The 12,367-nt window shown below is 45.9% G+C and overlaps 1 protein-coding gene across 1 annotated transcript; it reads left to right on the top strand.

The window, feature by feature from the left end:
* Positions 1–3,124: 3,124 nt before the first annotated feature.
* LOC144100519 (uncharacterized) lies at positions 3,125–10,162 on the top strand. The gene is made up of 4 exons (XM_077633450.1): positions 3,125–3,462; positions 5,826–6,015; positions 8,421–8,602; positions 9,669–10,162. The coding sequence occupies exons 1-4, from the start codon at positions 3,189–3,191 to the stop codon at positions 10,106–10,108; spliced, it is 1,086 nt and encodes a 361-aa protein (XP_077489576.1). The 5' UTR covers positions 3,125–3,188; the 3' UTR covers positions 10,109–10,162.
* Positions 10,163–12,367: the final 2,205 nt, after the last annotated feature.

The raw sequence follows: 12,367 nt of genomic DNA, 5'->3' as shown, positions 1-12,367 counted from the left end.
ATGAAGCAGCCTGCGGGCCACTGCAGTTTGCGCACTTAGGTTACGTTCTGGATGTGCACCCCTTTTTCGAGTGGGGGCCAGCACAGACTCTGCAGCGAACAGGCTCTGTGCAATGCCTCGAGAGATGGCCATGCCTCTGACATTTGTAGCATTGTGTTGCTGCCTAAACATATTCAGTTACAGGGTAACTGCAGAATCCAAGTATTACTCTTTTAGGCAATGGTGAATCCATGGCTACTTGCAAGATAACTGATCTATGACGTACCTCTTCGATCTTGTCATCGTCTTCAGGAACGTTAGCGGTGAGCCTTCTGCTGAGATTACGCCTTAGTCGCGAAGGTAATCCTATAGATGTTCGTTTGAGTACGTGATTGAAACATCTTGAATTTTTTCATAATTAGCCATGTATGAGTAAGGTACGCGGGCCTCCGGAGCTACTCCAGACAGTTTAGCGACTGCGAGTTCGCGGATGGCAGCTTGTATTGTTGAAACTGTAGCCATGAGGCTCCCATCTTTGTTAATTTGATGGCTGGTAACTTTTTCTTGAGCCGACGTCACAACCGCCGTCGCTACGACGTAGGGGTGCACTTTCTATAAGCTTCCTCCTTCCGTGGTAGGCCTAAAAACCACAGGAACACCAGCAGCTCTTCTTTTTTTATAGGACACTGCCGTGAAGGATGCCTGGTCTATTTCCTCTGTATTATCGCCCAAGGGCTCGCAGGTTGCTTGTTCTTCTGCAGTCTCTTATTGCTGGGCCTTGGTCTGAGGCCGGAGCTACAGTGGCCACCGGAGCAGTGGTTGCCACTGCCTCGATGAGTGCACCGCGGAACAAATCCGGCTGAGAAATTCCACGTCGGCGCGGTGCGCGCCGACCGCCCAGAGGTTCGCGTGACGTGCTTCTGCCGGTGAGCGGGTAGCCCCATGTCGTCGCATGGCGTATACACAAACCACAAACTAAGAGTACTCAGACTGAGAAAAAACACTGAAAATTAGGGACTGGGCTCAGGTTGTTGTTGTTGTTGTTAGCCTATCAAAAGATGGCACATACCCACACTGGGGGATCGGCCAAGAATCGGGTGGCTATCCTGTCCTCTAATCGTCGTCTTCCTCGTCACTCCAAGCGAACTAAATAAAACTTGTACGAAGCATAATCAACCCTTAATTAAGAGCAGAGTGCGATAGCATCGTGTCCAACGATCCTGAGTTGTGCAGATGTGGCGTGCCCGGTCCGCGAAATGACTGGGGCTCGATTCCGCTTAATCACGTTTTTTCTTTTGAAGTGAAACTATTTTTCTTCTATGCCACCGCCCTCGCGGCCAATGGTGGTTTTTCTTCTATGACACGGCCGACACCAGCTTTTCTTGAGAACGGGAACCCTAAGGCGGTCGCATAATCATTCGTAATCCACCTTGCACTCGCGGCGTAATCGGCGGGGTGGTTTCGGTGGGACAGCTGTAATGTAATCGCCTTAAAACAAGTAAAGTAAATAAACTCCGCATGCTAGCACCACGGCTCATGAGCAGGTCGCCCTCTCTTGTATTACGAGCTACCGGGGCATGCCAGCCACAGCGGCCGGCGTCTCTAAGCATTTAGGAACTCGAGCAGAAGGGTTTTATTTATTTCTTCATTATTCATTCATTTACTTACTTACAGGTGCCGCTGTCTCTAATGAGAGACATCGCAGGAGCGGTTACAAATGCGAATACATAGAACAGGGTATTGGGGCGTAATACGAAAATACTGGTTAACTCTTCACGAGGCAAACTAGGCAAGGAACCGTGCAGTTTGTTCCAGATTTCAGCCGTCATGCGAAAACAAAAATAACTTAAAGCAGTCAAAAAAAGCAGGAAAAGGCACAAGGCTCAAGAGGTCAGTGCGTCGTGTTCTACGCGAGGAATGAGCGATGACTGTGGTAGGGGCTACATTGGGTGGCAGCTGGTGGGCGATCCTGTGCAACGTGACAACCCGGCCGCGCACACGCGTGTACTTTAATGGCTGGGGCGATAATTCTTTAGCACTTTATAGTACTATTACAGCCGTATAACGTATACGCTACAGTACCGCCCTTCACTGCAGCCCATACATTAAGTGTGCGTTCAGAGCTTCTGGCCCCTTTACGAGAAAAAGTGGGAGAATTAGTGACGAGAGCTTCAGAAGACAACACCTCTTGAAAATTTAACGTGGGGCACTATGTGAAGCCTCAGCAGTTCATTACAGTCTGAGGAAATTCGTGTTATAATCAAAACGTTTGAAGGGAAATATCGCAGTAGTAATCTATTCCACTGCTGTATCTGCTCAGTTACTTTTCTAGGGCTGTAGCTGACCCCTGTAATCACTTACAATCGGTGACGTATTGTCTGTAACCTCTACTATACTGCGCCTTAATGACTCCTCTCTAGATGACGTTTTAATGCGATATCTTTAGAAGGGCCATGAATACGAAAGCGGTTCGGTGTCGGCGGCGTCGGCTTTTGTATGAAACCTCCACCTGCCCGCCGTAGAAGGTGGTTTTTAAGGGGTATTTGCCTCCCTCTATCCACCACCCGACGACCGTCCCCCCATGTGCCTTTACATTTGTAGGGAAGGAGGCAGGTTCCGGACTAAGAACAACTCAAGCAAAATTTAAATGACTTAGAATAACTGAGCAAAAATGAATAAAAGAAGTAATTACGGATAGAATTAAGTATAGAATCACAATCAGAATATAATCAGAATTGGAACGTAACTAGAATTGGTGTAGAGTTGCAATTGGACAAGATTAATGAGTGAAATAGAATGGTATCGGGATTATATTCACTGGCGAGTGAAAGAATAATGACATCACGTTTGTTGTGCATCGCTCCAGGTGATAGCCCTTAAATATTTTTTGACGCGACTGATGGTGATCGATGGATAGATGGATGGAAGTTAGGAGCGCCCCTTTGAAACGTTGTGATGGCGGTTGCCATGCTCATTTTTGTCCTTTATTTTTGTTTAACTGTGCTGTAAGTGAAGAAAATTCGCCATTTTCTTTAAAATACGTCTTCCTACACTCCTACTGTTCCTAGACATCGTTTTCTTCAAGGCCACCTACCGGCCTCTATGGACACGTGCCACCGCTGATCAGCACGGGAGAGGAGGAAGAAGAAGGACGCTCACCGAAGGGGCAACACAGGCGAGGCCGGACAGAAAGGTCGTTCACAACAGCGATGATTTGGATCCGCACCGTCGGCGCCATTTGCGGTTTCTTCGTAGCATGGTACGCGGTGGAGAAGGCGATGCCTGGCACTCTGCCTCGCATTTCTCTCTGCTCGCAAGGGCTCAACGTTTCGACCGTGCCGAGCGCCAACCGGTCCATTCAGGTGGTGAATGCGTCCTCAGAACAGGGCGACACTGCCCATAGGAGCAGCGCCCAAGCCCCGGAGCTGGAAGGCAACGGACATAGGCACGTCTCAAGCAATGCAAGCCACAGCACCCTGGCCCGTAAGCGCGTGGTTTTTAGCCACTGTGTTCTGCGTGACAACTGTAGTTTCGTGCTTAACATTAGTTCAGAGCGTTGTCAACTCGGAATGGAGCGTACGCTGTTTCGCGGCTTTGAACACGAAATGGAGCTTCAAATGCTGTGGACAATGCAGAACAAGCACATCAGCTGCGTGCTATTTCAGGCATCATGTGTGTTGGGTTTTGTGGCACATAGGCATCTAAGGCCTTCATGCGTCAGGCATCATATGTTTCTCGTACGTATGTATGTATGCATCTATGAGTTAATTGCAGAGATATGGAAGAGACCATTGTCCTGCAATGTGCGTAATCAGGCTGATGATGACGATGTTTCTCTAGGTTTCTAGGCCTGATCGTTGTTCCAGAGTGATATCGTTAATTAATGTACTTCCGTGGAGGCTGAAATAACGAAATATCAAGACACAATTCCAAGAATAAAATTTTCTATGAGGGAGGGGGCAGAGGGCTTCTGTAAACGGAAAGAATGTGTAAAAAAAATCTCTGTCGGCGCCTAAGTCGAGATAACCTCGAGCATTCCATTAAACAGCGTGCGCATACATTTTCAAAACCGTATCTAATACGTATATTGTGCCTTTGCCTGCAAATAAAATGAAACAATGTAGATGAAAACCGAATCGGACACCAATTGAAGTTTTAGGAATATTACCTACATGTGTGAATATTCGCGCAACACGAATAATCGTCAGAAAAGGCTAAGTACCAACGGCTGCGCTGCGGTAGGCCGCTACACTTTATTGATTTATCTCTACAAGTGTAAAATGACGAAACAGTGACCTAATATAGGGAAAACGACGAAACATTGATTTAATATAGGGGGAACGAAAGGCGTTCACTATATTTACTTTGTGACCACGATTTCGTACTTTTGGTAAAAACCATCGTTTTGCTAGTGATGACAGCAGCCGTCATACAAGCGCCCCATTTTAATAGGTTGGAGGCGGTAGAATCGTACCTGTGAGCCATTGGCGCTCATATCGGGCATGAAGGCATCAAGACCCCTGCTAGCCTTGCGGCGTCGCTCAATGTTACAGCAGAAGTATGGCGTTTACGAATTCTGCCTCCTGAAGTCATGCGCTGTGGCACCGAGCATTGCTTTCTGTGCAGACCGGTCGCGCCAAGCACACTGTGAGGCGTCAGTGTAGTACCAGTTTGTTCAATGTAACTAATGCATACTTTACTCGAATCTCAAACGAATTACTCAAAAACTGGTCGTAAACTTTATAGAATAATCCCCTTGTTTCGAAATTTTGAACAAGCGCTGTTAATTGGTTCCGCGAGCCTAATAGGAGTATAAACGATTCGCTGCTCGAAAATTTTGGGGGTTCGCATACATTCCCCTTAATAGTTGCCCAAGAACCAGAAAATACACGCTGAGGGCAGAGAAGTGGGAATTGTAACGTGCCTTCTTCCTATGGTTGCCTGGTAGGTGAGCGTGTAATCAGGACGGAATCCAATCTTTGTGCGCCCCTGTAAGCCGTCGTTAAATGTTTCATGGACGAATCGAATCGCGTCGTTTCAGGAAAGCTACTTACAGAGGTCGGCGTACTGCTGTAGGCATCTTTGTGCTTCGGAGCTTGTGCTGGGGCGTGTGGATATAATTTGGCGAAATAATACACGTGATTTTTCAAACACGATTGTTTTATTGCAGATTGGTTTCTCAACGTACGCAGTTCCGAGATTAAAAAGTCGACCGTCCTGAGAAGCATACGCTGAGCCCGGATGGCCTAGAAGCTAACTTAGAGACAAAGCATCACCAAGTGCAGTCAACCAATATTGAAAGCTGCATAAAGAAATTGCAAACCTACTTACACACCGCTGACAGAATGAGTGAAGTTCGAACGACGGGTGGTGAAGACATCACAGTGCGCGTGCGTTCCGATAAACCTTACGCGCATTCTACCTTAGATCAAGGTTTTCATAGTACCTGCGTAGTGCGGCCATCCAGCCTTATTTCAATATTCCCGCAACATACTTGATTGGTACCAATTTCTTTTTTCGCTGTTGTACTAAAGCGTTCTTAAGGATGGCCACACATTTTCTCAAATGTGCCTGAGTAGAAAGCACGCTTACGCGTATCTCTGGCCTGCAGAGCAAATTCCACTGTCGATCCTGTTAACCTCAGCAGTTTTGCTTACTGAGCTGACAGAGTCCGAAGCGTCCTAACACCACGGTCTCTCCTCGCTCGTAGGTTCTACCGACAGCGGCGGTAAAGGACGGAGTCCTTAAACTCGAGCTTTTCATATGCAGATAACTTTTGGGCTAGGCAATGCGCGGGGGGTGCTGTAAAGGAAGCGCAATATGACTTCCACCTCTTTATTTGGCAGGACGCCTGTGGTCGCACTCGAAGAGCCTGTACGAGTGCGTCTGCAGAGCTGTGGACTTCCTTACCATCCGCCGTTTGCCCGAAATCAACAGTACAGCACTGGAGCCGATCACGCGGTTCTGGGAGCTGGGCTACGTTAGGACTGGGCTTGCGGTGATGGCTTCGGTCGTGCTGACTACCGTTGCAGTCAAGTAAGCTTCCCTCCATCTCTGTTGTAGACTCCCTCTTGTAGAATATTTCTCGTATAATTTGGGCCAGAGAATGACTGCACAGCAGGAATAAACCAACGAATCCAAAGGGCTATAACCGTGCTCATTAGGTGCGTTTTCACCGAGCAGCTGACCAGTTGTGAATATGCAGAGCCCTTGGATTGGAAAGTCACTGTGCTTGGCAGGTGCTTTTTCAATGAGCTTAGTATTTTATGGAAGCAACTAGGCTTCGTTTGAGTTTGGTGCGTTGTAGACTCTACGCAGAGTGAGTACACATATCCGTTAAAAATCGATTATCGTGAAATTCTAACGTATTTTAGTGGCTACTAAGGGCGCACTTTTTTTTAATCGGATATACTATAATTGAGCACTAACGGCATTAGAAATCCCAAGTCGGTTTTCAGTCTTCAAACAAGGCTACAAAACGCAAAATACCCCTACATGAACGCCTTGCCTTGGATAACTCCCTTTACGATACTTTAAATCTATTCAACGTATTTTCTTCTGTACCTCGCACCCGAAGGACTAGTAAATATGTTTTCCTAACGATTTTGGACATTCACCCTAGGCTGAAGAAAAAATTGGCTGTGGTTTCGCTCTGGTTAAACCTGGAGTAACGCGAGAGCTGCATCTGACCGCGTGGAACTTCCTCGGTCGAATTGCGAAGCCAGTCTTTAGCCGCTGCGTTTCGCTGGGCGTTCCTTCTCCATCTTCGTCCCTGGACGTGGATTCACTCTCTTCCCCTCTCCACCTCCCCCTCGGTTTCGCTTGCGCGCCGCGCCGCACCACCGGCAGCAACAGCTGCTCCGTACCACGTGACCAACCACGTGACCAGCCACGGCACCATCGCGGAGCTCAAGGGGCGCCACGCTGAAAGCTCGAAGCGAAAGCGCAGTATACCTCTCGCTACAAAAGCTTCCCATGATGCCAGGTATCTATAAATCGCTATTCTTATGGTTTTCTATCAGTTGTGTTCTCCGACTGGTACCGAAAAAAATTTGTATATTAACTACATGGTAAATAACTGAAACCATAGGATCAAAAAACACTGCAATCTTTCTCTGGTGATAAAAAAAAAGTATCGCCGATAGAAAGGACTACGGGCACGGATGTTTACGACATTGTGTGCTTCGATGCTACCGGATATATGCAATCATACGTTATAACTTCTCGGCATTGTTCTGTGTTTCTTATACCTCAATATTGCAGGTAACATTTACCAGTTCATAATAGCTTTTTTTTCCTTTGTTGAGGTGTTATTGGGAACGTTATTTAGCAGGTAGAAGATGAAGGAAACTGCACTGTTTCGCAGATGTGATTAACACTTGCTTCACAAAAACCATCGCCTCCATGGAACTCTGCGAGCGATTACGCCTGTATACTTTATCTCAGCGAAATTACCTTTCCCTGATAGAGTAATGTAAGATTTAAAATCCTTCAGTTTGATTATCACGGGACAGTGCTAGCATGTTAAAAAACATATGCGCAATAAAAAAAATCAACGTGACATTTTGAAATTAATAATATTTCTTGCAGTGCTCATGTTCAGCTTATTTTCATGTTATTGGGAGAGAGTTAAAGTTCTCTCAGTGATAGATAGTGAAGGCCATGTGTTGGGACGCCTTGAAAGTGACCACACACATGAATCGTGACTCAAAATAGTCTACCGACCGCAGCCATATATCTCTTATATTACGGCCACATTGGCCGTTAAGGAATTTTAAGTTAATAGGAATAAGTTAAGGAATTTTTCATTTACATATATTGCAGGCCCTTCTCGGGCTCATGTATGAGCGGATACAAGGTAGAAAAAATGACAATATTGAGTTCAACCAAAGAAACAACAACAGACACAAATAAACACGCAATACCATTTCATCATAACACTGGCATCCCGGCAAGAATCATGTTAGATCAAGGCAATTAACATATCATAAGAACCATTTGACTATGCTGTAATTCTCAATAGTAGATGGCAGTTTATTCCAGCAACAGATAGCTGAAGAGAACAAGAAATATTTGTGAACGTTAATGTGGCTCATGGGTTGGCGAAGTGCATTTGCATTGTTAGTTCTCGAGGAGTGGTGGAAGGGCTCCTCAAGGTATGCTTCTTTTGTTGTGTCGAAGTGTCGGTGATAAAGTTGGTGCAAACACTGAAGCCTAGATGTTACTCTGCACTGAACTAGGCTGTGTAGATCTGCTGTCTTCAGTAGGTTAGATATGCTCGAATGCCTGGAATAGTATGAGTATATTAGCGTAGTGCTAGGTTCTGGATTCGCTCTAAGCTGCCTAACTATTTCTGGTGAGCACTTCAAAGAATACCAGTATACTCAAGGGACGGCTACACAAGTGTTTTATATGCATTAAGAGTGGGACCTTGTTTTCAGGTGGTACTGTGGAGGCGCCGGCAAAACAAAGTTCTTGAGCATGGTTGAGACACAACGGAAAAGCCGACCCCTACCAAGCAGACCGGTCGACCGGAGCTCCTTGAGCATCTCATCCTTGAGCACCTCCGAGCCCTATCATCCAAAGAACCCGCTACCGCTGGCCAATTACCTGCCAAGCAATGGTAACTATACTTACCGTTGTGAACTGTTTGGCTATGGGTATTAAAACGGTGCATTTCGCTCCGCTGCACGTAGCCAACGCCATCGAAGCTGCTGTCTGTGTACGACAGTGTCAAAAAAAGCTCCGCGCAAGTTTTGTTCACGAAGTGGCGGATATTGCTTCAAAAGGTTTAGACATGCTGGCAAAGCGTGGGTTCTAAACACGGTCATAGCCTTTCTCACTAAACCATTTGCTCCGTCCAAAAACAAAGATGCGCTGAGACCTCATGAAGAAAACAAAATCGCGTTTTTGGCACTACTGAATTTACCCGCGTGGCAATTTCATTAAAACTGTGCCAGTATATTGCTTAAGACGGAACACGCACGCGATTTGTCTATAAACCGCAAGAACTACCCTATATAAACGAGTGTCTGCAGTTTATTGATGCAAAAGCTTTGTATGGTTGTCGCGTCAGCAAGAAGTGTACGCAGATTTTTTGCGCACGATTATATCATTCTGTGGAGATAAATGTGCAAAAGATTGATTGTGCTAGATGTTGCGTGTGTAGAGCTTAAAATGGGAAAAGTTTGGTTGATTAATTTTTGTTATTTAATTACACTGAGTCAGTGAAAAGAAATTCTGTGTTTGAAGCAGGTTTTGTGTGACTGATTTGATGAAAAACGGTGTAAGTGCGTTGGAGGACTTACTTAGTCTAGAATATAAAATACAAGCAAAATTTCAAATAAAGTAGAACAAAATCAAATAAAGGGGAAAAGTAAAAAAAAATGAAGAAAGAATACATAAAAATAAAAGCAACGAAATTTCAAACAATGAAATGTAAAATGTATAAATGCACACTGGACGGAGAAGCAGACTTAAGTGCAATCCTGTAGTTTTCTTCATTTAAGCGCACTATTCTGTTTTAGTGCAAATAAGAACGTAAATAGCTTTAAAAAATGGGCAAGCAGGGAAACGTTTGTCGAGAGATATAATCTGTGTCACACAGTCAGGCATTAGTCGAGCTGGTGTAGTTCAGTTGCTCTTCATTTGGTATAGTTGGTATAGTTTAGTTGGTTCTTCCTGCGCAGGACAAATTCCTGACCCTTGCAGGAGAGAGGAAGCTGCAGCCGTGGTGATCCAGCGCTGGGTGCGCGGTGAGTTCAAGCGGCGCCGTCTAGATGGCGCATCCTGTCGCAGCCTCATGGCGTCGCCGTTCAATGCGAGAGAATACACAGACCGGGACGACGGCGCCACCGTGCCGACGGTCCTCGAAGATGTAGACCTCAGCGCCGCCGACTCGCGTGTGTCTGCCGACCACGCCTCGTCTTCGGAGGGTGCCCTCGTCCCTCGCCAAGTGGTCACCGACGGAGCTCGGGACGAAGTCGTCGAGACGCGTGGAGCTCCGAGATGCCGGTTGGCTCCGACGTTGTCCTCGGCGCAGCTTTCCGCGTCTCTCCTCCGGTTTCCCGAGCAGGTGGCGCGAGCCGCCAAGCGCGGCACTTCTCAGCCCCCGCTGTCCAAGAAGTAAATACGCCAATTCCCGGCTTAGCTTTCCTGCGAATAAATTGCCCTAACTATTGTCTTTCTGCCGTTATTGTGCTATAATGCGGGAAATTCCTTTGAAGGCAAAGTCTTTGTAAGAGATAGGTAGAAGTTGAATACGATGTGGTGGGCATATTCTTGTGACCACAGGAACTGCACGGCACATTTTACAGGTATAGTGTTGTGTTTAAAAGCTTCACTCTTCTGCTTCGCTGATATGTGCTTATCGGACAGTTAGCGCAATGAGTTATCGAAGGTAACGACATTTTTCTCAAGTGCTGCGAAGACGCGGCCAGAATTCGATATCGCGAAATTTTTGCATTGCGCTTTCTTCATATGTGTTCCTAGCTAAATAGCAAAGTGTGCCTTTTAGTGACCGTTTTTGATGCACAAGCCATAAGACTACGAGTATTACCAGCTGCTTAAATGCTAAATCCTAAGGCTACAAAAGGTAGCTATATGAAACTGGACAACTTCATTCCTGCCTTCGAAACAGGAACCCTGCGAATTCTTGATGAAAGTGCAGTGCTATAATTAACGGAACCCGTTATTCTGCCGGTTATTATGTCTACTGCCCACCCGTCCGTCCGCAAACAATGTTTTGCACAATGCGCAGTTTCTGTTTTCGGAACTCAAATGTCCTATTCGAATCTGTACACACGTTGTACAGTAAATACCTCTTGCTGAAGACACTCGAAAATCGCCAGAGGCGCATGTTCATTAAGTAAATACCTTGCAACCGGTCGACCAAGCAAGCACAACAAACTGCAACACTCATCAAGCTGAGGAGCAGGAATGTAGCTTTTTGACTTTCCGCTCGCTGTTGACAACAACAGTCAATACTTAGTAAACAGGGGCCTGTGGTAGCGTACCGGCTCTGAACGATGTCAGGAAACCGATTTTCACGGGGGTACTCTGAATGATAACACTAGTTCCGCGCTCATTAGGCGCCCTTCTCCTCAAAACGACGGGTACTTCATTGCAAGGTGTAAATTGAGGTTGGTGAGGGAACAAACGCGGGTTAATGACATCCTAGTCGAAATAAAGAAGAATAAATGGGCTTGGGCAGGGCATGTACTGCGAAGGCAAGGTAACCGCTGGTCTTTAAAGGTAACGTAGTGGATTCCAAGAGAAGGCAAGTGTAGCAGGGGGCGGCAGAAAGTTAGGTGGACGGATGATATTAAGAAGTTTGCGGGCATACGGTGGGCGCAGATGGCAAATGACAGGGTTAATTGGAAAAATATGGAAGAGGCATTTGCACTGCAGTCGGTTAGTCAGGCTGTTATTGTTGATGATTATGATGTGAGCATTCGACCTCGATGCCGGTTGAGCATTTATAAATGAAACAAAAACGCGCCTCCGAAAGCCGACTCCACAACCGCTGACCCTACAATTAAAGGTCGAAGGATTCATACCGAGCACGCGAGTGTTTCAACACTCGCGTGCTCGGTATGAATGCTTGTCACTAGATAGCCGCCGACTTACAGACGTATGCTAGATGCAACGAAAAATCGTATGACACACCTCGCAACATTGGACCACGAACGGTTGCGCCGTAATTTTGTTAAATAAATTACTCTTTAGGAAGGTATACAACTAAAGGTGCATATATCGTCGGTTCGAATCCCTTTCGCAAGATAGCCTCCAACTTTTTTTAACGCTTTTATCTCGGTTTGCTTAAGAAAACCGGGGGAGAGCTTAACTAGCACATCTAAGCTATATGCGACGAAAAATCGTATGACACCACACGGAACGCTGTACGAAAAATGGTTGAGTTTTAAGAATAGAGTCGAAAAAGCTGACACCAGGTTAAGGTTAGCCACGGGGGGTACGTATAGACGAGCATGTATATGATTGTCTGAAATGTCGGCACTTGCCTTGCTGAGTGGCGTGGATTCAAGGTATAGACGAAATCCTGTGTACGGAAGTTGCCCGCACGAACTGTCAATCATAAATTGTACGGTAAAAAAAATAAAATGTAAAAGTTGATTTAGCAATAGTTCATAAGCAAATTATATGAAACAAAACAAAAAATAAGCTAACATAGGGAAGAAGAAGAAACAAGAATTAAGGAAAACAAGAACGATGAAAGTAATGAAAATGGAGAGATAAAGCGAGGACAGGGAGAGGCTTTCGCAATTCTGCTTTTAAGCAGACTTAAGTGCAATGCTGTAATTTTTTACAGCGGCCGGTCAATGGCTACAGCGACCATAAAGATTCAAATTTGGACAAGAGGGCGCGAAAT

This window comes from Amblyomma americanum, chromosome 8 (assembly GCF_052857255.1).
Source record: "Amblyomma americanum isolate KBUSLIRL-KWMA chromosome 8, ASM5285725v1, whole genome shotgun sequence".
Classification (NCBI taxonomy): Eukaryota; Metazoa; Arthropoda; class Arachnida; order Ixodida; family Ixodidae; genus Amblyomma; species Amblyomma americanum.
The sequence above is the reverse complement of the archived record's forward strand: the minus strand, read 5'-3'. Positions and strand labels throughout refer to the sequence as shown.